The 26,432-nt window shown below is 42.7% G+C and overlaps 2 protein-coding genes across 15 annotated transcripts in view; one reads left to right on the top strand and one right to left on the bottom strand.

The window, feature by feature from the left end:
* The window catches only part of ZMYND11 (zinc finger MYND-type containing 11), a 73,232-nt gene extending 56,108 nt beyond the window's left edge, over nucleotides 1-17,124 (top strand). For 9 of the 12 annotated variants that reach the window (XM_078603797.1, XM_078603795.1, XM_078603802.1 and 6 more), the window contains 7 exons: nucleotides 4,100-4,177; nucleotides 6,699-6,817; nucleotides 7,976-8,207; nucleotides 9,424-9,543; nucleotides 10,998-11,300; nucleotides 11,657-11,842; nucleotides 12,033-17,124. In XM_078603797.1, the coding sequence (XP_078459923.1) occupies nucleotides 4,100-4,177; nucleotides 6,699-6,817; nucleotides 7,976-8,207; nucleotides 9,424-9,543; nucleotides 10,998-11,300; nucleotides 11,657-11,842; nucleotides 12,033-12,161 (1,167 nt within the window). In that variant the 3' untranslated portion in view covers nucleotides 12,162-17,124. The remainder of the gene's footprint in view (nucleotides 1-4,099; nucleotides 4,178-6,698; nucleotides 6,818-7,975; nucleotides 8,208-9,423; nucleotides 9,544-10,997; nucleotides 11,301-11,656; nucleotides 11,843-12,032) is intronic. The other 3 variants (XM_078603799.1, XM_078603798.1, XM_078603806.1) reach the window with 1 other exon arrangement.
* Nucleotides 17,125-20,200: 3,076 nt separating this feature from the next.
* The window catches only part of PTPN23 (protein tyrosine phosphatase non-receptor type 23), a 29,520-nt gene continuing 23,288 nt past the window's right edge, over nucleotides 20,201-26,432 (bottom strand). For 2 of the 3 annotated variants that reach the window (XM_078603793.1, XM_078603794.1), the window contains exons 22-26: nucleotides 25,221-25,405; nucleotides 24,351-24,455; nucleotides 23,501-23,639; nucleotides 22,354-22,473; nucleotides 20,201-21,489 (exon numbers count right to left, since the gene is read on the bottom strand). In XM_078603793.1, the coding sequence (XP_078459919.1) occupies nucleotides 20,827-21,489; nucleotides 22,354-22,473; nucleotides 23,501-23,639; nucleotides 24,351-24,455; nucleotides 25,221-25,405 (1,212 nt within the window). In that variant the 3' untranslated portion in view covers nucleotides 20,201-20,826. The remainder of the gene's footprint in view (nucleotides 21,490-22,353; nucleotides 22,474-23,500; nucleotides 23,640-24,350; nucleotides 24,456-25,220; nucleotides 25,406-26,432) is intronic. The other variant, XM_078603792.1, reaches the window with a different exon arrangement.

Below are 26,432 nucleotides of genomic sequence, written 5' to 3'. Positions count from 1 at the left end.
CAGCTTTCCCTGTGAACTAGTTCATAGTTTAACTAAATGGGCCCCATGTCCAACAGTACAGGATCCAGTTCAGAAATATATTCATATAGCACTTAAATAATGTCCATTAGCAGTGGTGTTAAAGCTAGGTATGAAAATATATACCACAAGCATTGCCTTCGAACTATCTAACCAATAAATGTCATTGTTTGTTTGTGTGTATGTCTGTGTGTGTGCGTCCGAAACTTGCAAAGGATTTGGCTCGCAAACTCGTGGGGTTTACGTAAAAAAAAATAGCCAGGTACCACGCCGTAAGCCCCGTGGTGAGCCAGCGCTGTTTTCCCATCCGTCAACTTTAAAGTAGTAAAATTAGCGATTTTGTGCTGTTTACATTTATTTATTAAATAGCACGCGATCGACCGTACCAACTCACACGCTTTCGGTCAGGGGGACGGACCCTACCAAGTTACACGCGTTCGCATTGGGTGAGGGGGACATTTTCTTTCGCGTTAAAAATGCAACGAAAATACACAACGCTGAGGTAAATTCTTCACAGTGTGATGTCCCCCCCCCACCCCGATGCATGCAGTTACTGCTATACAGTCGGTAGATGCTTCCACTATCGGCCATAGATATTACTGCAGAGTGGGCAGGGGGATCGTGGCTGGGGGGGGGGGGGTAGCAGCCCAGCCCCAGCCTGCCAAGGTGCCACCTCGGCCGGCTGGGCAATCTAGGCGAGGCCGGGGGCTCTGCACGGGACTAGGCCTCACCACAGCAATGTTAAGCACTATTTCCTTACTTTCGTTCAACTCGCGTAGATAGAAACCTATTATTTAAATAATCACCTTGCAAATAATAAAATAATCGTTTGTGTGCAGACAACTAATATTTATATTTCTTGCTTCTTTCGCTAACGTCACGTGCATAGAAAACTATTATTATAAAAATAAGTTTGGAAATATTAAATGATTAATGTTTGTGTGCTGACAACTAATGTTTCAAAATGAAGTTGCGAAATATTAAAATATTAATGTGTTTTATGAAGCTGTGCCAGTGTACTGGGAGTCTGTAATGTGGCCTGTTGGCTGCTTATTAATTAAAGTCAGTGCACTAGCAGTCTATTATCTACACTGCAAATATTGCTATTGGGCAGGGTGAGTGTATGCCAGTCTATAATCTGTTTCCTGCTTCTTTACCTCGGTCAGTGTACTTCCAGTCTTTCATGTAGACTGTAGCCTGCTTTTTAAGCTGCTGACCGTATTGCCAGCTTATGTCGACTGTAGCAATGCTTCTGTAATTGAGTCCGCGTACAGGCAGTCTATACTCTAGACTGTAGCCTGCTTCTTAACTTAAGTGTGCATACTGCTGCTCTATAATGTAGACTTATTCTCGCTTCTTCAATGCATTTTTATTGTTTCGTTTGCTCACGTCACGCTATTTACTGATATTTAGTACTGCGATGCTGATTTCTATGTTATACTGCTTAATACGTTGGACTTTCTTAGCTACAGCCGATTACATTTCGTCTATCATTTTGTTACATTGGTGGAAAAATCAACCTTTTAAAATTTGGAGTACTGCACCTTTTCTTTCGACCCAAGCGGGGAGCACACAGGGAGGTTCAATGCCCCAACTTGTGTTGAGGTTGCTGTTCTTACGGTGGGTGAGGAACATGGTAAGATAGACGTTGTGCTTCTAGACCAAGACAACACCATCAAACGATTTCCTGAGACAAACAGCATATGATGCCCTACAATACCCCATTTGACTGTGTCAAGGCCAAGATGGGTACCACGTCCAGATTCCCAAAATTATCAAAGCTACAGAACAAAGACATCCTCACAAAACTGTCTCCTCTAAAGACTTCTATTCCTTCATGATCATGGACAGAGAAGGAGGAAGCCCCATATTCCGGTGCGCCAACCTCTTTCACCAGTATATTGTTGATGAGTTTGCCAAAATTGAGAGTGAGCGCCTTCTTTACATTCAATTGAATCAAACACGCCTGCGTGTAGACCAGTATGCTCATCTCAGGGACGTTATCAATGCCGATGGAGATGCAAACGCTCAGAATGTGGGCAGATGAGTTATTTTGCCTTCATCCTTCACAGCTGGACCAAGATACATGCATGAGAAGACTCAGGATGCCATGATGTACATCAGCCAATATGGCAGGCCCAAACTCTTTATTACCTTCACTTGCAATCCTAAATGGAAGAAGGTCCAGGTTGAGCTTTATCCAAACAAAAAAAGCCAACCGACAAACATGACATAATTGCAAGGGTCTTTAAGCTCAACGTTGATGACCTCATGAGGCGTATTACGACTAACGAAGGCGGCTTCTTTGGAAAGACAAGATGTAACTTGCACACCATTGCGTGGCAAAAACGTCGTCTTCCTCGTGCTCACATTTTGCTATGGATGAGGGAAAAAATCATGCAAGTGACATTGACACATTTGTCAGTGCTGAGCTACCTGACCCCCATCAAGACCCTGCCCTATTTGATGTGGTCTGCAAGCAAATGGTCCATGGCCCATGTGGGGAGTTCAATCCTAATTCGCTATGTATGCAAGACCGCAAGTGTACCAACAAGTATCCACTAAACTTATTGAAAGACACTCAGTCAGGCATGATGGCTATCCTCTATATCGTCGCAGAAAGACTGAGGATGGTGGATTTGAAACAATGCTCAGACCTGGCACTAACTCTGAAGTGAAGGTTGACAACCTGTGGATCGGTCACTACTGTCCTCTTTTGTGCAAGATCTTCGAGGCCCACATGAATGTGGAATTCTGCAATTCTGTGAAAGCTATCAAATACTTTTGCAAATACATCAACAACGTTCGACACTTCACGTGGCTTCAAGGTGCACATAGCCTGGCACAAGCGTCGTGGTGATGTCACTGCCACTTAGTGGCGAATGGCGGTTGTTGTTGTTGCGTGTCTTTTTCGCCTGGGCAATGCCGGGTACTTCCCGCTAGTGAATATATAATAATGTAATGTTTTAGGTACATTGAAAAAGTGAGATTCCTAAGTTCGAAACCCTAATATAGCCTGAACATGTACTTGCTAACAGCACTTTCTATAACTGTCGATGCGAGTGGTTTCCCTTCTACATGTCCCAAACGCTGTGAACCCGAGTTTAAAGAAGGGGGGAGATTGGGCTCGCTGCCCCACCGAGTGGGGACTGTGAGCAGGAAATAATTTTTTTTATATGGGAAGTGGAAGGTGAGGTAAAAAGAACTGAAGAAATCTTGGATTTTTTATGTTTAAGAACAGTTTCGGATTTTTACGTGATCGCGTTATATATTTGTGTTTTCAGACTAACAAAATTGATATCACTGCCACATTACACCATTTTGGTGAGAAAACAGTCGAAGTAATGTCAAATGAACTCGGAAACACGTGCAGTGTATACAACAGTCTTGCAAATAATAATTTTTTTGCATCTACTGCAAGGAGTTAAATGCATTTTTTTGTATATATAGATGTTTGCGTTTACATATAATTAACACCTTAGATATTTGGCTAACAACTAAATATCATTATGAGACCCCCCCCCCTTCCCAGTATACAAATATACGAATAGGTTTTACCCTTTCTGGCAATAAAACATGTTAAGATGGAAAAACACGAAACTGAAACCTTTTGCAAGGAATCATATCTGCATTAACCACATATACTTGTGGTGAACATGCAAACAAAAAGAACATGCTCTGATAGTATATGCATTGTATTTGAAACCGATTAGTCCACACCAGAGACAGCTTTCTTTAGAGCCTCGTCTCAACAGTGCTAAACCAGAGGATGCCAAAAGGCGAACAGCGATTCGTACAGAAAGGGTAAAACCTATTATCACTAAATATCAATTACAATATCTACATATTTAAAATGTTTTATCTTGTGGACCTCCTTGAGATTGTCAGGTTGGGAACCGCTGGTATATGTAATATCAACTGAGGATCAGTGGGCATGGATGTGTGTGTGCGTGCACAGCAGCATGACAAATAAACCCAATGGTGTTAAATACGTATTTTATAATTTGCAGTTCTTGGAACTGTGGGTAACCATGCAGGGGAATGAAGTTCATGGTAATTCATTATTTTTCCCCCATTGCAGGTGGATGAGCTGCTGCTGTGCAAGATCTGTTTTTACATGTCCAATGCCCGGCCGGAGAACTGGTTCTGCTACCCATGCGTAAGTCCGCCCTGCTCTTCGGTTGAGATTTTTTTTGAGCGCGTGCCATGTGCCAGCATGCATTTTTTTTTATTGACTGTGGCTGGGGAATCTGATTTCGTGTGCTTGCCAATCAGGGAACTGGTTCACACTAAATTTCGATTTAAAGCTTTCGTGACTACAGGGATTCATCTTCTTGGTTCTTTTGGTAAAGTCACGTAGAAGGTAAATAATAAAAATAAAACATAATAAAATACAATTCTCACGACGTTTGAGCCACAACGGGGACGGCTGCTTGCCTTGTGGCCGAAACGTCGTGAGAATTGTATTTTATTGTTTTATTTTTATTATTTCCCTTCTACGTGACTTTACCGAAAGAACCAAGAAGATGGTTCACACTACTTGGTCTGTTTGAATACCACGATTTCCCCTTAATGTGATGGGCCACTTGCCAACGTGTATTGTCTCCAGTAAAGTCAGTATTCAGGATGCTGTGACGCAATAGGTTAGGGGTACAACAACGTTTTACTTTCGGTGTTGTAGTTTGCAGTTGTCATAATGTATAATTAAATGCAATACCTTGTTCAAAAGTGCAAGTATTCCATGGAACAAGATGTAACATTAATGTCCGTCTAATAATGTTTTGAAGGCATAAAATTGAAGACAGAATGACGCATTTTACTACATTCAATTCAAGTACTGTATTTTAAAACTATAAATCGTTTCGTTTCTGTTATATAACTGAAACCTAGAATGAGTCCCATATATATATTTTGCTTTTTTAATGAAACACTGTGAAAAAATACCTACAAAAGTTGTTTTTTTAGAAAGTTCCCAGCACCAATTATTTTTAGCTTGCATTTATACATGCAAAGTAAAATAGTGATAATTGCATCCTGTATAAATGATCGACAGTCTCGGCCCAAGACCAAGATCAAGTAATCTCTCTTCAACACTGCCTATGTCTCTTTTCAATGAAGAATCATCATTAGTACCTCATTATGACCTAATATCAGACCCTAGTGCCTTACACGCTCCACCCCAAAAGTAAATCTGTACAAAGATCACTTGCCATTCAGGTCCCCTTAATGTGCATGACCCCTATTTTCCAGCATCTTTCGTTATGATCACATTTAGATGGTATGTAAAGTAGTGATACAAAATTGATTTTTGGATTATGCCACGTAATGATCTGGACAAACATGTGAACCCCCCTTCGTCTTGGGCAGTTAATTTACTTTTTAATCCAGGAGAACCACACTGAGTCGGAGGACTTTTTTTCAGTGGAGTTTTGCATTTATTTTTGGTTTAAGATATTTTCAGCCATTTTATGAAAGCTTATACAAGTGGGAAGAAACCGGAGCACCTAGAGAAAACCCACTTGCTTGAGGGGGCAACACTCTATCCCCGTACAGATGGCAATAATTCCACTTGCTGTACTGCCTTCTCCTGGGGAGCCAGGGTGTGGCACCTCAACACCCAATGGGAAGGAAATTTCCCACCGTTTATGTAATCCACCAACTTTTGCCTCCACAGTGCTGGATTACAGGTGTGCCACCACTACCTGACGATAACAATTCCTTACTTTGAATTGTAATGCATTTCTTGGAATTTAATACTACTCCTTGTAGGATTGTGAGATAATTGGAAAACTGGAATTGCCACTTTTATATGGAGACTTGCCAAAAAGCATGCCATCTTGTGGTGACTGAAATACCATAAATTGGGATTCTTCAACAATCATTCTTAGACAGCCTAAGAATTTCCACCAGGAATCCCTTTTATTGAGATCTCAGAATTTCCATTGAAATTAATGGGGATTCTATGGATGATGGAGATGCAGGAATCTCCACTTAAGTGAATCTGGTTATTTTGCAGCTTAGGATTTTTCTAAAAAAGAATGACTGTTCATATCAATGTAGATGCCTGCATCTTATTCAAATAAATGGGACTCTGTAGGGGTTTCATGATCACCACCAGCTAATATGCTTCGATACTTCCCCTTGGCATATACTGGCGATTCCATTATTCCAGCAATCCTACAATCCTATTTGACTCAAATATACATTCTTGGATTGTCATGTAATTGAATGAGAAGCAGTGGACAATTCCTAGAATTCCTGTTAGAATTCTGTGAAATGTGAATTGTTATTTTTACATAGGAATTACAATACAATATTTACATTCCTACAAGAATCGCCCATGGTAGAATCATGGAATTCAAATACAATTTATGCAGGAGTGAGCCAGCATGATTATCAACACATTTGATTGTGTTATAACGGTCATACAGTATCTCTATGAGTATTACATTAGCATACTTACACTGCAGCACTAATCATAATCTTATATGTCTTTGTCTTGTGCTATGGTGGAGACTGTCGGTGCAAAATGACCTGACAAATCTGGCCTATGGCCAAGCCTGGCACAGACCTCGCCTAACCCTGGCACGAGTGTCGTGGTGACGGTGGCACCTGAACAGACTGATTCGACTCTTCCTTGACGACACTGCTGCTGTTGCTGGGCTCCTGCTTCTTTGCAGAATCCGCCGCACAAGCTTGTGTGGGCGCGCATGAAAGGCTACGGCTGCTGGCCGGCCAAGGTGATGCAGCATGTCGACGACCGCGTTGATGTGCGCTTCTTTGGGCACAACCACCAGCGGTGAGGTCCTGCAGTAGGCTTCCATTGGGTTGGTGACGGCACGTGAACTTATAACAAAATAAATAATGCTGCTTTCCCACATTTGTCTCCGTATAAAAAAAACAAAGTATTTTCACATTATCGGCTTCACGGCCTTCTGGGGCTGCATATCATCAGCAAAATTGGTGCAATGCAATTATACATTTGAGTGGTTTCTAAATCCGGTGTCTCGTCAGCAGTCAGACATGCTTCTTGAACCATTCATTATGGTCGGTAAACTTTTTTTTCGCTGTCAGGTATATTCCATTTGCGATCTTGTAATGAGGTTAATACATTTGTCATTAAAATACTCAGCGAGTAATTCTGTCTGAACGGCCTCTGGGAGATAACATCAGAGAACGTGTTTCTGAGGTATTTTTACCTGTGCCTTCTCCGTGCTAAGTGGGCACCTTCCCACATGCCCTGTGCTAGAGGTGATTGTTGCATGGCATGCAAACTTACACCTTTTAAACGTTCATGCTGGAATAAGATGAATTATATTAAAACCAGAAACAATGTCAGCCTGGATTCTCAACCACCTTAGGTATGCTTTGCACATTCACCCTGTTTTAAGCGTAACATTGTTAAAGCTTTTGAAAATGTATGGAACTCTGGGAATGCATAGAGATAAAGTTGAACAGCTTTATTTGTTAACAATACGTTATTGTATAATTAACAATTTCGTTCAATGTTTGGTGCTTGGAAAAAGCCATCAACTGGCCACCTGCAGAAATAATAGAAATACTATTTCATAGTTATTTAGTATTATATTTAACCAATCACAGAAGTTGACAGAATTAATAATTTATGTTTTATATATTGTCAATTTATACAGGAATTATATTTTAGGCACCATCATCAGTCAATGAGTCAATGAAAATATAAAAGCTAAAATACACATAGTCAATACATAGTTTGTTTAATACATTATAAATTAATACATTATATATTGTAAAATAACCAAGTTTCTACTTCGCTGAGCTAAGTAATTATTTCTGAATGAATGCTGCTATTTAAGTACTTTCTAAGATTCTCAGAAAGTCACCAGTAGCCGTTGGATGCGAGGTCGCGAATGCAATTGTCACCGAATAGCGGTGACGTGCTGTGAGCTCGTGGTGCTGTGTTCCTCCTCCCGCACAGGGCGTGGATCCAGGAGGAGTTCGTGCGCGACATCTCGGCCGGCATACATGAGCTCGTGATCAAGCGCAGTTCCGGCTGGAGCAAAGCTCGCGCGGAGCTGGAGCGGTACCAGGAGTTTGTGCGCGGCGGCAAGGTGTGGAAGCTGGCCGATGGCGAGCAGCGCTCCTCCGACGACGTGGAAGTTGGCATCTCATCCTCCATTCCCTCCATCTCGTCCACCAGCTCTGAGCAGGTGTGTACCATGGCAGCCCACTGGTAGGACCCATGTCGCGCGAAAATACACGGACTCGTGGCGCCAGGGTCTAATAGTGAAGGTTCAAGTGTCAACTTGCTCAAATTTACATAAGGCGCAATCCTATGGCGGTGGCCTTGGAAGCACTGCTTCAGGGTGACTGCTGTTGGGCTTTATCAACCCCTAAGCAGGGATTTAAAATTGTAGTGTTCTGAACTACATACATTTTAAACACATTTACCTGGCAGGATAATAATATAGTAAACGGTGAATTCATGACAAATTGAGGAGGAAGGAACACACCTAGAAGGAGGTCTCATGGTTGTCAAGAGGCACCTGGTTCCTGATTATTCACAACTTTGACCTTGGGCCTCAATTCCCATGGGACATTTGTGGAGATCATGACGACCCAATGCTGGCCCACACGGTAATAATAGTTATTTAAAGTAAAGCACCATTGAAACGGTTGTTGATTCTCAAGTGTAAAAGCACTCGTAACTCTAGTCATTAAAACAATAACATACAAAGTGCACATCACAATCTTATATGTGGTAAAATGTAAAACACCTGTAAACTATTGTACTTCGAAAAAGACATTTGAGGAATCGTAGCCATGGCCCAAAGGTAGGTGTGTTCGCCGCTTTTTGCAGAGGTTCGCAGTTCAAAATGCATGTGGTCTGCTTCACAGTGGTCGTTAAAGATCGCTTAATGACATTTGAAATAAGTAGGTCATTGTGTGCCAGCGTCTTGGGTCCAAATTTGCCAAATTTCTAAAATGACCCACAAATTGCTCAATTTGGATTACACACATCAGGCATCGCCTTCTATTGGCAGACTAATGCCCATTTGCAGGCCAGGTGCTGATTCATTTCCTGTCACGCAGGGACCACTGCCACTGGGGGTGCCCTTTCAAATGTTTGCTCTGAGATTCCTTGCATAAAGGGTGTTTTATCAAATACAAATGATTAAATATGATTAAATTGATAGCATTTTATACTAAATAACTGCAAATGTTACACTTTATACACTCGAAGTAGATTAAACAGCATTATAAAAAAACTTTCCCAAAGTGAATGGTTGCGTGAATTCCACAAGTCTAAGGATCCTTAAAATATGTATGTATCACAACATATTTGTTTCTTGCAATGCCACACATTGTGACACTTTAACCACGTCTGAAGTACGCACAGTCAAAGTCGATGGTTTTGTATTGCAGTGCTCCACGCTAAGGTGTAAAGTCATGCTGTACAACCTGTCTTGCATTCAGGCAAGGCTGCAGCATGAACCTAAAGCTAAGAAGCCAAAACTTGCCAAGTATGACTCCAACTGCAAAGAGGTATTGCCTAAGCGCGTGCATGGGAGTATGTTCAGGAATCAGGTGTTGGCACATCACACTGTGATTTATCCATTCACGTCCATGTCATTTCACCTCGCGTGCACACTTGTTGGTGGTTGTATTGATGGGCTGCCGTATGCTAAATGTACATCGTTATATAAATTCAGAATTGCTGCATAGCCACGTCACGTCAGGTGATCTAGAACAGCATGGTCGCTTACCTCTGGGTATAAATTGTTCTGCTATCCTATGCCCCTCACAAATGAGGAAAACTGTACATTTCAAAAAGAGTGATGGTAACTACTGGAAGTGAAATGGAAATTAATGAATTATTGCACTTCAAAGTCACGATTCAATTTAAGAATTTAAAAAAATGTATGTTTAATAGATCCTGTAGTGGTTTAGTGGTAGCGGTAATGTTAACCAATACACCGTATGTGAATCGATTAACGTTGATGAAAACTGGGTTTAACGTAAGTGCAGAAAGCCAATTTCATTTTGTAATTATATAAACAAAAATTCCACAAACTTAAAAATCTGTATTGTTAAAAGGAAATACCACTGACAACCTAATGAATTTAAGGACAGCTTGGAATTTGCAATAAAATTAGCGAATCACTTGTCAAGTTCAACTCAAGTTGAAATAAGGTGGCATGCATAGAAAGTTATAGATGTGTTGATTATACAGGTGATTTGGTGGAGGCCTTTGTCCAGCAATGGATTGATCATAGCTGATGTTCAGATGCCTGTATGGGCATGATTGTGTAATTGTGTTTATTGCACATGCTCATGGCATGCTTGTATGCCTTGTTCTATGTTTATACGTTGTAGGATGGTGTACACGGTGCACACATTTGCATGCGTCTATTCATGTACTGTTGTAATTACATCTTGCCTGTCTGTCATGTATATACGAGTACACATTTGCATGCCTACATAAGTGAGTTGAAAACATGTGGTATACTCTAACCATCATAGAATCCTTATCAATGGCAACCCTATTTGGCAATTCCTTGCACTTCCATTTGAGTCCCCAAAGTATGCCTTCATTTTCTGAAACCTTTGCTCTGAAATTTGACTTGTATTAAAATAAAGCAACCATCCTTCACTCCATTTTTAAAAATGCCAAAAAAATTACGACAAACTTGGCAAACATTGATGCAATATCACAGTCAAAGGTGTTTATACGCGCATACGAGTGTGGACCAGGACAAACCTTAGTTTATGGCCATGAATTTCACATTCCTAATGAGGTTCAGTCCTTCCATAAGACGACATTTTAACTTGCCAAAGTGCTACTTCCATAAAAACTCTCAAGTGTCTGACCTGCACACTGTGATCAGAATTTAAACTCTTCCCCCACCCAGAGTGACTGCAGCGCCATTGCTGATGCCGCATTAACTGGCCTGTCGTGCGTGCCCTGTGCGTCTCTTATCACTCTTATCATATCACAGCGCCCCTGCGTGCCGCGTCAGAAGTGTGAGGAGGCGGAGGCGATGGAGTGCGTGAGCTCCAGCCAGGAGGTGCCGCAGGCCGCGCCTCCCATTGAACGCCTCTCGGTGGGCACGCAGACGCGTAGGGCCGGTAGCAGCGGCGGCACCAAGACGCTGCACCGCGGCACGCAGACCAGCTCGGACTCGCCCTGCCACAACATGTGCCATGAGAAGTACAGCAAGATCTTTAACGAGTTCAAGGAGCGCATGGAGGGCGACCACAAGCGCGACACCGAGCGGCTCGTCCGGGAGGCTCTCGAGAAGGTAAGGATAGCAAGAGCGGGAACAGTGTTTTATTGTAGTTCTTGCCTCTTCGTGTGTGTGGTAGCCTTGGTGGACTTTTGACTACGTTGGCTGATGATATAATGTTGGTGTGAACCACACACGTGCATCCCCGTGTAAAAATGAAAGTAGATGTGGCAAGCAAACTCCAGCAGTTTCTTGTCCCTCAGTCGCATGAAGGACTTACATGGCATGATCAAGTGGCCAAAGTGCAACTGCATTTTTCTGAGTCCGCCCTCGTTGGTGTTCTTTCCAATAAACGAGGCCGTTCGTTTTCTGCGCACACAGCACTTGTTTAACACGAAACATTCTTCTCGGCATCTGTGCCACGTGCACAGCTGCGCAGTGAGCTGGATGAGGACAAACGGGCAGCGGTGACCAAGGCTGTGGCGAACCTGCAGACGGAGATGGACAAGAAGTGCAAGCAGGTGAAGGAGAAGTGTAAGGAGGAGTTTTTGGAGGAGATTAAGAAGCTGGCCACGCAGCACAAGCAGATGATTTCGCACACCAAGAAGAAGCAGTGGGTGAGTGAGCCATCTAGCTGGTTGCTTTTTGCCCGTTCGCACATTTGTGGCAATTTACGTGAGCCTGTCATCGGTATATTCTAGGTTGGCTTACATTATTGAGTGACTGTTGTGGTCTGTGGGTGGTCAACACCCCGTGTTCCATCTTAAGCGTTATCTAAAGCTGAACCTCGTATCTGTGCGTATGCAGTGCTACAACTGTGAGGAGGAGGCCATGTACCACTGCTGCTGGAACACGTCATATTGCTCCATCAAATGCCAGCAGGAGCACTGGCACTCAGAACACAAACGCACTTGCCGTCGCAAACGTAGAGACTAAACTAGCCAAATAGGAGCCTCTCCATTGCTCATGCCACCATTCCCTTACCCATGTTTTAATAATCACAACTTGGGTGGAGGCTTTTCCAAACAAATATACCTTCCTTAAAAATATTTAAACTGCACCCACACCAACATTCATCCTTGACAAATACACATTAAAAAAAATAGTCTTGTAAGACCTCCTAAGAACTAAATATCCATAAGGGATGATTTTGGGGGTTTCGTTTTTATTCAATTTTAAGGGGTTTAAAGGAGCTAAACAGTGAGTTTTAGTACACACGTTAAACTCGGTTTTCATAGTTGGTCATGGACACTCTCCGATTGGATACAATTGAACACTGTCATGGGAACCAGCTGAATATTCAATTAATTAATAATTATGCTTTTAGTTCCAGTAGGGGCTCTTCAGAGGGGGGGGGGGAAGCCTCGATTGCATCAAATGACCTCTGCTACCATTTCCTCAGTGATATGTATAACCAAGCCAGTCAGAGAGGGGCAGGTAACAAATACTGCATCTGCGAGTAAAGTACGGTCTAACACAGGGGTCCTCAAACTACGGCCCGCGGGCCACATGTGGCCCGCCGAGGACATTTATCCGGCCCATGGTCACTAATTGGGCTGCGCTTGTGAGCACTAATTTGGCTGCGCTGGTGAGCACTAATTGGGCTGCGCTGGTGAGCACTCATTGGGCTGCAGTGGTGGGCACTGATTGGGCTGCGGTAGCGAGCACTGGCCCCCTGTTTAAAAAGTTTGAGGACCCCTGGTCTAACAGGACCGAATCAACGAATAACAATGGCAAACACAACCCAGGAATTAAAAGCACAACTGTGCAATTAACTAACCGATTCTCACACATGCAAACTCATTATCCTATTTTTTCAAGAATTAGCCTTTTTACTGGGATGGAGGGATGGATGCAGAGTGTATCATAACAAACTATAAAAAAAACTGGGTTTCTCTTCATATTTTGGTCACAAACACAAGCTGATGGGTTACAATTGAATCATTACCATCGAGTTCCCTGACTGCTTTTTCACTGGAATAGTGTTCCAATGTCTGTGTTCGAAACATATACTGGTGACCAGTCATGAAAACCAGATTTTACGCAAGTACTAAAATCGCTTTTTCTTGGGTTCCTGTTCAATCATAACCAACGTATGAAGAATTTAAACTAATCTAATAACAAGTGGGATTATATAATTAGATTTTATTGAAAGGGCACATTTTGCTCTTTGCAAACTGATTTTATTTTGAAAGCCAAAGGGAATTTTATAGCAGTGCTTCAGATAAAGGTTATGTTCCATTTTATTCCACTGAATTTTGTTTTTTTGACCCACAGCTTAAAATTAATTGCATTACAGATTCCATAGACGGAGCAAAAATATCGTTCCAAAGCACAGCACACTGCATAACACCTTGGCTTTTTAAAAAAATATTTAAAATAAAAAAAAAATGTGTTTTATATTTCATATCCCCCCCCCCACACATCTTATGGATTTAGGGTTGGGATGATATCACTGCTCCTAGTGCATATACAGTCTGTCAACCAGAATTTTGGGTTGGAAAAGTAAATCTGTGAAATGCACTTTTGCTGGGCCCTATTTAATGTCTTTATCCTTTTCGCACTTAGTTTTGATATGAACATCATTCTCGTGTGTTCCACCAGCCTGTCCGATGATAAAACTTTCATTTTTTTGCCTATGTGCATTCCCAACTTGCAATTATGAAACGCTTAATCAAGCACACAATTGTGGCAATTTCTCGATTGACCAAAAGACTTTACTGCGTCAACTAGGTTTTTTAATCGATTATTTTTCTTTCGATAATCGTTTTCAGAATCATGGATTGCAAATTTTTGAATCAATCATCAATTTGTTCCATTTTTAGTAACGATTTTATCGATTTGGTGCACGTGAGCATTTAAACTGCACGGTGCGTTCAAATGCGGTTGGCCACGGCCAGCAATCAGCTGCAGGGTTCTCATAAGTCTCTCTGGGGTACAGATGTGTGGCAATCCGAAAATCAATATTTTATTACAATCTTTTATGTGCATGCATAATGTGCATGCAATTATCCATAATGCTCAGAACCCGAAACAACCTTAGGGAGAACCCACTAGGATTTCAAGTCTCTTCTTTGGGGTTCTCTGTATTCAACAAGTGACATCACTACACTGTGATACAGGCTTAACATTCAAAGCTATAAGTAAATAACAAGTAGAAAACTAAATTGTAGTGAACCAAAAGTAAGCCAGTCCTGTTCTTGAGGGTTTATTTGTGCACAAACAAGGTTATTTTTGGTGGTACGGCAGAGTAATGCTATCACTGCGTGATTTAACAAAAAATATTGATTAAACGATTGGGAGCCAGAGCTATTTTGTTGGACACTTACCAGCATTGCTTGTATGTGCAGTAGACAAGCCAATGACGCATTTCATGAAGGTGATAGGCCAGCATTCTGATGCCATGACTTTGTAATACTACAAAAAAATACAGTCACGTGCTCTGGTAAAGTTATCCCTTGTGTAAAGTTTTAACCAAGTTTTATATACATTTTATAGCAACCTGTTTCAATATTTGACATCTGTACATATAAATGTGTTAAGTCAGTTTTGTGTCCAGATCTTTGAAGTGAATACATTTGCATGGGTGATGGTCCCTTTAGTATTAAGTGTGAATATATGTGTATTATATTGAACTCCTATGTTTAATATTTTTCACCAGCAGTGCTTTAACATATGTCTATTACTAATATGTATCTTTTTCCTTTAGTTTTTTTATTTTAACCTTTTACATGCTCAGCTTTGTTTTTAACATTTATTGCACTATGCATAGACATTTGAGCCTCAGGCATAATTGATTAACTTGTCTTGAATAGATTAATGCTCCGAAAGGTGTGACTAATTTAGCGGCTGCCACGCCACTCGAGTTTGACAATCTTTGGCCTTCCCATGCCAGTGCCTCCTCAACACTTGACAGGTGGGAGCTCACCCCTCCCCATAGGAGGGGTGGTGGCCCCCTCACCTCTGGTCCAGAGGGGGACGGGCAGGAGTTCCTGTACCTCTGATCACACACCCCCAGGCATCCATTTTCCATTGTCTTTAGTTGCATGGGCTGGTGCCCAGAGTTCTGATTAGCTTCCGTGCATTTAGTGTAGTTGGTTGGCGTTAGTACCAGGAAAAGTTGTCTTGGGGCAGGTAGCCTCTTCCCAAGGGGATTGCGGATTTTATCTGCAGCATGCTGGCCATACTGGACAAGTCGAGGACTGCCGGCAGATGGAATTGGCTGGGCATTGTGTATGCTGGTCTGCAAGATATGGCCACACATGTGGTTAGGTGAGGAGAGACGTAGTGGAAGCTGCTGACAAAAAGGACAAAGGGAAAAAGCCAACACTGCAGGATCAGACCTTTTTATACTCGGGACAAGATGGCCAAGATGTTTTTTGGAGGCCACCACGCTGATAGCCAGCCACGACCTTTGTGGAGGTCAAGGCTCCATATGCAGGCCTCTTAGTGGCGCCTCTAGTGGCAGTGGGATCTTGTCGGCAGTCGTATGGACCAGTTAATAGCTCTCCCTAATCCAAATCTTCACGGGACCTCCGCGAGTTAACCTGGGGGGGAAATTACTGTGTGCGAAAGCCTTTAAGTTTCTTGGAATATGGTTGGTCAAGACCGATGCCAGCCTTGTTGGCTGTTCAACCAGGATAACTCCGTTCCACCAAAAAGTCACACGTGTTGGAATTGGCTCTTGGGGGATTTCCATCGATTTTTTCAAAAGTATGTTAGCATTGAAATGTGACATGCTATGAGCGGGAGGTTGCATGTCACCGGGTTGTTCACTTTGATCATTGTATCACTGGAAAATAGCTGTGTGACCAGAGGTGAGGGGGGGCCCCCACCTACCAAATGCTTTTATATATTCCCAAGGTTTTGGCGCTGGCACGGGAAGGAGTTTTAAAGATGATCAACCCGGTATGGGGTGGCGGCCACCTGTTAAAACCCGGGCTTAACGTGAGTACTGAAGCCCTGTATATAAATTAAGCCTTCAGCTGCTGTGCTTTAGGAAGAGGGACCACAGAGCGAGTGTATGGGCTTAAGGGCACCAACATCAAAATCGCCTCTTACCATTGCAATTTGCTTTTAATAATCTTGACGTGATGACGGGTATCATCCCAACCCTGTTTTTAAATATAAAACTTAGTTAACCTTACTAATGGCTCAAATGCTCTGATAAGACTCCTTACCATTCTTGTTTAAGCAGCAACTTGCTTCCCTTGTCTGAAAATGAGCAGCGACTGATTATTCCGCACACGTGAAATAACGTTGATGAACAGCAGCAGAGGCATTCCTGCAGCTTTTGTTTTATTGTACGAACGCATGTATATAATTACTGTATATTCAAATATGCTATTGGGCACGCCGCGAGATAAACTACTTCGCAGGGCATGATTTTGCCGACTGCAGATTTTCCCTGCACCTGTGTTAAAGGTTTTGAGAAAGATGTGCAAGTGTTGGTGATGAGCCGCAGTGGCCCACACGTGTAGGGTTGTGGGTGTGAATAGACCATAACGGTGCCACGGAGTGTTCAGACTTTGTGATGAGCATTAACTTGGGTTGCCCTTTAATGCTGCCCAGGGATGATGAGGCCATCTGACAGGCATTGCCCTTTTGACGTGAGAACTTGTAAAATATGTGCTGCCGTTTTGGCCCAGAGAAAGGCACGCTTGTAACAACTACAATTACACCTATAACAGTTTTAATGATCCTAAATGTATCAATGCCATTGTGGAGAAATATTTTCTTTTATAGTGTGTTTTTTTGTAATGCTTACAATGAAAGCAAAGTTGGTCGTGGCACCTGGGTAGATTGGTGTTCCTTGGTTTTGCTTGATTAAATAACTCGTTTTCACAAGCATGGTCCTCAGGTTGTCGCCCATGACAATAAAAACATTACAACAATTTTACACCATGCAAAACGACGTGTGATATTTTTTTGTACTTTACCACCAAATAGAGCTTACTGCAGAGCTCTAGTGAAAACAAACTTTTATTCACATTACCCTCCGAACCATTCCTCATTCACTGCCTCCAAACCGTCCTGAATGGAGAGTGTATAAGTTAATGTATTTTCTTGCTTTTATTTTAACACCATCGTATGTTATTTTGGAGTAAAAAAAACATGTAACCCAGCTTTGTAAATGCTATGTATTGATAAACTTCCAGCTGTATTTAATAAAAGCTTTATCGTGCGATTGCAATATTTTCGCTCCATAAAGCGGATAGGTGTGTGATGTGCGCATCTGAGCTACCCCATCGTAGTTGTGTCGTAAGGCATGCGTTCATCAGTCCTCTGCCCTTTCCTGCCAGTCGCGGTAGGAAGGTTCAACATTTTAAGAAGGAGAAAGCTTCGCAAGTGTAAGATAAATGTACCTGCTTTTGCTCCACTGGTTTGTTTTTCAATTAAGCCAAGTTGATTGCACTTCCCAATAAAGGTCGCTTGTTTTTGGTTTTTGATAAAAAAAAAATCAATCGCCACCCTTCGCGTAACCGCTTTTAACGCAGTTGTGTACCCTGTAATTTTGCGCAGGTTAAGTTGCATTCTGTATTCTGGTTTTCATGACTGTGCCTGTTCCAAACCTAGTAAAATAAATGGTTAACGGTGAACATAAGCACATGTGTGGCTGTTCCTCTGCACAAACCCAGAAGTTGCTGATAGTGTTTGAAACGTTTTATCTATTAACAATCGAGGTGACCAGGTGTCTCTGGGGGTAAAATAGTACTCACATTGAGCTAGCACCACTGAGGGACTCTTTGAATCTGGGCAACAGAAAAAATATTTCACCCTAATCCTGATTATTCTGCTGCACTTCTCAGCACTCCTCAATCATTGATTCCATCCCATGCCAAACAGAGCAGGAAAGTATACGATCTTTATTGTCCGAGTGAAGGTCCTTCCTCAGTCTCGTACTGTAGTACCACCAAGGAGTACTGGCATCAAATTTGTTCACGGAACACTGTCCATGGTGCCTCCAGTTAAAACGTTCAAACCTAACAAATTATCTTTCTCCAGCATGAGAATTTTAAAGTAAAATGATAATGAGCACACGACATCCAGAATATACATTGCCAATGAGCTGTCAACAGTGTTTTGGGCAAAAGGCAATACATTTTATTCAAATGTAATGCCAATACCATTCTCTGTCTGAACCTTGTCTGAGTGGCCAATAATGGCTATGCAAAACACCTGCACTTTAGTTCATTGACCATTTTTTCTACATCAATTTGGCCACCCACTACTCTCCTTTTCATAACATTGAGTATTCCTGCAGGGCCGCAGAACGTTTGCAGAGAAAGATTGTGCCTGCCCCTGTCCCCCGAGTTATCCTGCCATTTACCCACGAATCCTCACGCTGCTAACAGTTCTGCTTGCACTTTTTCAGCTCAAACGCATTGGCAGCGGGTACATTCCTGATGAAATGGAACAAGGGCTCATATTCTTAGGTTTTTTCGGTAAAGTCACGTAGGTAAAAAATTAAAATGAATAAAAAATTAAATAAAAATCACGACGTTTCGGAGGCAACACAAGCTTCCGTCTTCAGGTGGAACCGTCACAGTCACGACAGCTGTATCAAGTAAATGAGAGATCACAAGAGCTACCACTCCGTATATATAATGGTTGAAGAGGGGAAGGGCCAAGTACGGCACACTTTTATTAATATGGTAAGGTGAGGCTTAAGAATAAGAATAGACTGCATAACAAAAGACTAAGAATAGACTGCATAACTAAGAATAGACTGCATAACAAGTCTTTTGTTATGCAGTCTATTCTTAGTCTTAAGCCTCACCTTACCATATTAATAAAAAGTGTGCCGTACTTGGCCCTTCCTGGAGTGGTAGCTCTTGTAATCTCTCATTTACTTGATACAGCTGTCGTGGCTGTGACTGTTCCACCTGAAGACGGAAGCTTGTGTTGCCTTCGAAACGTCGTGATTTTTATTTTTTTTATTTTATTTTTAATTTTTTACCTACGTGACTTTACCGAGAAAACCTAAGAATATGAATCCTTGCAGTCACGAAAGCTTCAAATCTGGAACAAGGGCTGTCTGCATGCCTTCCCCACCCTGACGTCTGATCCCCAGGGTCATAGCCAAGATCAGGAGGAACAAAGAATCAGTATTGGTAATCGCTGAGGATTTCCAAGACCACCTATGCCAGCCTGGATGTTGCCAGTCTTGGAGGACCTTTTTCACAGCAGCAGCAGACTGCTTGGATGTTGAGAGGGTGAAACTGGCTTAGTGTTCCCCGATCAAGCACAGATGCTCTTGCGAAGGTAAAGCTAGCAGTCCATGGACAGGGTAGATGCCTGCAACTGAAATACTTTTATGCACTGGTGTGTCCGGGAGGTCAGAACCTGCTTGCGTGCAACCTAGCAATCGCTAACCACCTCCAGGAGGAATTCCAAGGTGGCCCGTTTGAGTGTCTGTTAAGGTGCACTGATCAGCCATTTCGAATATTTACCATCAAGTGACCTATATTCCAGCGGTTCAGCCCCCCATTCTTCGAATGCTGTCGAGGGCAATGTGCCAGCTTGAATGTCTCCATTGCAACTTGGGTGTTGGATATCTTCACACAACCACATTGAGCCCATGGCCATGACAGCTCTTATTGACTCAAGACTATTTCCTAGTGGCCATCGCATTGGCCAGGATCGAGGAGCTCCAGCTCGTCTTCCCAAGTCATTCAACTGGACAAGGTGCTACTGAGAATATCACATCGGTTCCTACCAATGGTGGCGCATACTGACATGCCTGCTGCCGATTTTTGTCCGAACTATGGAGGATGCTGCACACGTTGGATGGACCAGTGGTGAAATTGTACCTGCTGATGGATAAGACTGGTGACTGAATAGATGGCCATAACATGGAGTTTTTTTTAATCTAACTGTTGCTAAAGATAACCTTAGGCTCTAAAAAAATACACCATGTACTGTAGTGGAAAACAAGTTAACTTAATCTAAATCAAATATCACACATGCAAAAAGCAGCTTTACCATTTAATGGCTTTCAAAATAATATTCAGTTTAAAGTTTGGCTGGCCATTAACACTTACCATATCATGACACGTATTTATTTTATTTACTCCAATGGTCCCATTGTTCAAAGACTTCTATAAAGTATTCATATAGCAGAGATAGCTTTTATTCATCTGGAAGCACATTTACATATTCCTACAAAGTATGTTAAGCAGACTCAAAAGAAGGAATTGTGAGTGCTAATATTGACTTTAATATTGAATCGTTGATTTAGCATAACAGACTGCAATCGCATTAGTCACACAGGCATATCGTATGTGAAAATGCATCAAGTATCACGCAGTTTGCATAAACAGCAAAGCTGCACCTCTACCTATATATAGTTAGTGTGGTGCTTCTCTTCATTTCACTTCCTCTACAGGCTCCATCATAGCTCAAATTTAATCACAGACACTTAGCAAAAACAACAAGACAGCAACTGTCACCCACCTCGCCTCCTTTCAGTAAAGGCATTCAAACTCACCGCTGTTTTAACTGCAACTCAAGGGAGCAGCAGCAGCAGCATGTCACAAGTGAGACAAGCCTCATACAGACAAGTCAACCGCACCGAGAAACTCCGGATGCACATACATGCCTACTTCTTGCCAAGGCTCCACAGAGCGTCCAGCTTGCTCAGTGGGTCATCAGGCCTCTCTGGGGCCTGTAGGCCCCCGCCAGCCTGCGGGTGCGTGAAGCTTTGCCGAGTGATTTTCTGCCTCCCCCCCTTGATGTTCCCATCGAGCGTGAAAGCCTCGGGGCTGAGAGTGGCCAACAGGTCCAGCGTCGAGCCTCCGCTGACATCGCCGACCGCCCCCTTGGCTGCAACTATGCCAGGAGCGTGTGATGCTTGACGCCCGACACCATTGCTACGTGGCTCACCAGATCGTGCTGTCTCGGCTCCACCGTTAGTAGACTCAATCGCAACCGACGATGGCGCCGGTGTTGGGACGGCCTTGATCGTTGTGGGACCATCCTCCTGAGCGCAAACAGCAGCAGCGGCAATGTCGCCGTTTGCTGGTGGGAGAGGTGCGTCGACAACTACCTCGTCGGCAGTGCATATCGTCGTTGAGGTGTGCGGGGGATTGCCTTCGCTTGAGGTGGTCGAGGGAGTGGCCACTGCTGGCTCTAGGGAACTCTGCGGAGGAGATGGGCAGGTCTTTATGCTGAGCCGCGCCACCGTGGCCTGGATGGAGCTGAAGGAGAGGTCACCACCCAGCACTATGTCCTGGGAGTCCTGCCGCACTGGAGCTGGCGCCTGCTGGGGGACCCATGTGGGGAAACGCAAAAAGGATGGACGCGGGAACAGGTGTTGTTAAGCTTGAATCGGTAGGAGCCGTGTTGAGCTAGTGTTGACAACTTGTTGTACACAGGCACTACGAGTAATTATATTATCATTGTGAGCCAATCTCAATTCATTGTTGGCATTGTCTCAGATTCACTGTGCTACACAGGCAGGTCACCCATTTGGCTGCCTTGCTCCAATATTCAGTTGTTCCTGGGCTGCCCCCTAGTGTTTCAATCAGAAATTACAGACAAGGGCCTGGGTGGAGGCCTTAGGTAACTGCATATGAAAATTGCTTATTTTACCCTGATTGGTAATTAAAAATCCAACCCTCTTGTCTCCATCATGGGAAATGGACAACAGACAAGTGATGTAAAATTTAGATTTAAAGCTTTCGTGATTGCAGGGAGTCATTGGAGCCCTGTCTTTCAGACAGCTCTGTCTTCACCTGAGGATGGCTGCTTGTGTTGTGGTCAAAACGTCGTGAGAATTTTATTTTAATGTTTTATTTTTATTATTTCCCTTTTCCGTGACTTTACTGAAAGAACCAAGAAGATGAGACAAGTGATGGTTATGCAGATTGGTAATTGCACTGCATTATGGCTTACACAAAGGCAGTGGTGCCTCCAACAGGGCAATGGCACCCACAAACATTATTTTAGTAGGTATGGCCCACTGAGCTATATAGCTTATTTTTCATAAGCGACCTGGCCACAAATGATAGCTCAACGAAGTGGTTTATCACGTGGAAATTAAAAGCAGCCAACAACTCTTTAAACACACGTTTCTAAATCTTCCGCGCCGTACGTAGCCAACTGCCTGAGTCTGAGGTTATGGTACCTTCTGGCTGGTGGTGACTGGGTGCTTCGGGGCAGCGACGCCGCTCACGTAGATGCCGTGCCGCTGCAGGACCTGCTCCGTGTGCCGCAGCACCACCTCGTAGCAGAAGCGCAGCTGAAGCTGATGGAGAGCGCACAGATGAACACTTTAAGCAACTGCTCGCAGCGAGAGTAATTTTTGCCAGAGTAAAATTGGATATGGTGTCAGCCATCATGCCCAATGGTAACGTCCGAGTACCATAATGAAAAAGACAACGGTTCATTATCATGGTTTGTATTTTGGCAAACTATGCACCCGAGCAAAGTAGCTGGACATGATGGATCGAATAATAAATCAATGTGGATGATGCAGATTTTTTTTACTCCAAAGCACGCTAGGTTGTAAGGAGGCGAGGAGATTGTAGTAGAGCAAGTGGGTTTTTTTAAACCCATCTGTATGGACCTTGAGCATTATCTCTTCATATGCATGGGTTTTCCCATATGCCTGTGTCCTCTGAAATGAAAAATACTCCTTGAAATTGAATTAGCCATTGCAGGAAAACAGTCTTCATTATTGATTTAAGTCAAATATGAATTAAATATATCATGAAGCTCCGGTCATCCCACAGTGGCTTTTAGCTAACCATCGAATAAAGGTGGTCACTACATTGCGCGCTTTCAGATGCACTACTGCGGCTGTCTGGAATGCTCTTTCTTTCAATATTAGGAAACCGCTGGAGATCTGCACTTTTAAATCGAGATTGAAAACAATTTGTTTAAAACTGATTTTTGTGTTTAGTTTGTTGTCCTTCCCTCACACCTCCAATGAGTACAGTTGGCTACAAATGGGTGCAAAAGACATTCAACATACATACATACATAAACTCTGCATTTAGCAAATGTTATATATTGTTCATCAATCAGTCATTCAAAAGGAAAGCCTAATTGAATATTGAGATTCTTTTTCAGGAGGGTCTACATAGTAATGCTTCGCCAATCCCATATTTGAGCAGCTTGCAATTAGGATGAATACCAGAGAAAACAAACACCATAAGAAGGACTATGAAGATCAGCAATTCACTTATTCAATTGCCATCTACTAGCCACCTTGCAGCCTTAATCTGATCTACTCTCAGATTACTGCTGTGATTTTAACGTTCTGCAGTCACCTTTTCCTGGATCATGTGCTTGCGCTGCTGTCGCATTCGCCGCACAAGTGGCATCAGGTCGGGCAAGCCCTTGCCAGCCTCCACCTCCTGCACTGCCGCATACGCCAGGCAGAAGGCGCCCGTCCGGCCCACACCCGAGCTGCACACATGACAGTCGCCGACTCAATTCACTTCATCATTTACTTCAGTACCCGATTCACTCACCCACACAATAAAACAGTCACTCAATGACTAAATCAGGCACTCATTCTGACACAACGGTGCATTCGATCAAGTCATCCCCATATGAATTAACTTAATACATTCGCCCGTCGCTCAAACAATAAGGCACTCAAAACGTGGCTCAGCTTAGGATTAAGCTGCTCAGTTGCTTCCAAAGACACACGAGTGGCTCGGCCATGGCTTGGTTCAGGCTCAGCTCAAAGAAATACTGTGCAGCAAGACTGAGACCATAATCAGAGCCACCTGAAGTTAAACATGGCTTTCAGCCAGAGCCAAGCCAAAGCCGAGTTGCAACTAAAAATACGAGCCTAACTCCCTTTTACAAATTGTCAATCAATCAATTACTCAACTAAGTCACTTATTCAGTCAGTAAGTTTACTCAATTATCAGTCATTCGTACACCAAATTATTCGCTCAACAAGTTAGCCACTCAATCTTTAAATGAGTCATTAACTAAACGCCTTAATCGTTCAATCTCTTATTCCATGCCAGATCAGTTAATAATGTATCACTCTCAGTCACGAAATTCTTCATTCACTCATATAATCAGTTAACCGGTAACCCAGTTTCTAATAAGCAGTGCATAGCGTTTATCGTATCTATGCAATTCACACAGAGGAACTCGTACCTGCAGTGCACAACTATCGGCATGTGCAGAGGCCGCTGGTGGAGGTAGTGGCCGTGCACCTCGGCGATGAAGTTCAGCAGGCTGCTGGTGCTCTCTGGCAGGCCCCTGCAATATCGTGTTGATTGACATAAGCATTCAGCATCGTTGAGGGAAACTATTTAACTTATTGCCCCTTGAGTACGTGATTGACATTCAAATTCATAACTTGTGCGAAAAAAAAACTATTAATTTTTCTATCAGTTGAAAATAAAAACTTATCTGGGAATAATAAGAGAACTCACACTAATTTTAACATAGTTTCACGAGCTACGCCACCAATATTGTCCAAAGTGGAGTAAATCTTGTACCATTTTAACTTTCTTTATCACCATAGGATTGCTAATAGTCCTCTATATATCCATCAGGCCTGGTTGCACCATTGCTTTCACTTGACTCAAATCAGAAGGTTGCGGAGTTCAAATCTCCGTTGGCCGTAGGGATAAAATTATAATCACAATGTAACAATGTAAAACGCACGATACGTGTATCGTGGTTTTAATATCGAAGTATTGACATATTTGCGGCAACCACACTTAATACCCAACAAATGTTACGCTTCTCACCCCGTAGCGATTGCGTGCATTCAGATGCGCTTCGGCGGCCGTCTGGAACGCTATTCCTTCCGATATTAGGAAGCCACTCGAGCTATGCACTTTTAAATCTAGATTGAAAACGAATTTCTTGAGAACTGATTTTTGTGTTTAGTTTGTTGTCCCCTCCCCCCCCCACACATCCGATGAGCATAGTTGGCTACGTACAGTGCAAAATAAGTAAAAAAAATACATACAGAAACAAGTGAGCGGTACCCTCCCATGCCCGTGCAGCACTCACAACTCCGGCCAGCAGTGATAATGCAGATGCACAACCGTCCGGGTCAAGCTCTGTCCCCGCAGCTTGAGAGCGAACATGCGCTCCGTGTACGACGGCGCCACCTTCTGTGAGGTGAGCGACACCATCACGATTCCCTGTGCCATCTGCTGCCCCTTCTCCGTTGGGAAGTAGCGCAACACACGCTGCTGCAGGGTGGGAGATGCGAAGATGAGACATGAATTCCACACCTGCCATCACTGCTCGTTACTCAAAGGCCTGGCATTTAATCCGGTGAAGCAATAGGTTTTTTCAGTGCGCTTGAATAACCATCAGAAGGAACTGAGTTCAAATCCTGGTCAAGGGTTGACTTAGTTCATCATCCCTCTGGGGTCAATAATTTTTGTATTAATTTAGGCAAACTTAACAGTGTTGATTTGGCGCTTTCGTGACTGCAAGAATTACTCTTTGGTTATTTCGGTAAAGTCACGTAGAAAGAGAAAATAATAAATTAAATAATAGCATACGATGTTTCGATTGCAACACAAGCAATCATCATCAGGTACAAATGAAAGAGAAAACAAAACCTAGTAAACTTAGAAATATAATGCAATACAAATTAATCTCTCTCTTAAATTTATCAATCTTTGGAAGAATGTAATCAACCAGGTAGGGTTGTTGACTGTTATGTTAGCCGACTATCTGTGTTGTATTGCATTATATTTTTAAGTTTACTAGGTTTTGTTTTCTCTTTCATTTGTACCTGATGATGATTGCTTGTGTTGCAATCGAAACGTCGTATGCTATTATTTAATTTATTATTTTCTCTTTCTACGTGACTTTACCGAAAGAACCGAAGAGAAACTTAACAGTGACCATGCACTAAAAAGAATGATAACCACCATAGGCATAAGCATAGTTTCACCACTGGATCAAAGCCATGATTAAGAAGAGCACTGCTTCATGCTCACCTGAGCAGACAATGCTTTTCTGTGTAAAAATTTACCTTTACAGTGTATATGAATACATTTATTCATCAAGGACTATCAAACTGCTATTTTTGTATGCAATTGCAGTCATCCATTTTAAAAGACGTCAATTCTCAGCATAAGGTTAAAGAGCTGATGAAATGTTTTTCATCGAGAAATAGGTTTTCACGTCAGCAATGATCATCATCACTCAATATTATCAGAGCTATTACCATCACAATCATCACCACCGCTACTGACACACTCA

This window comes from Lampetra planeri, chromosome 21 (assembly GCF_965212315.1).
Source record: "Lampetra planeri chromosome 21, kcLamPlan1.2.h2, whole genome shotgun sequence".
NCBI lineage: Eukaryota > Metazoa > Chordata > Hyperoartia > Petromyzontiformes > Petromyzontidae > Lampetra > Lampetra planeri.
Note: the sequence above shows the minus strand (reverse complement) of the source record. Positions and strands in the feature narration are given on the sequence as shown.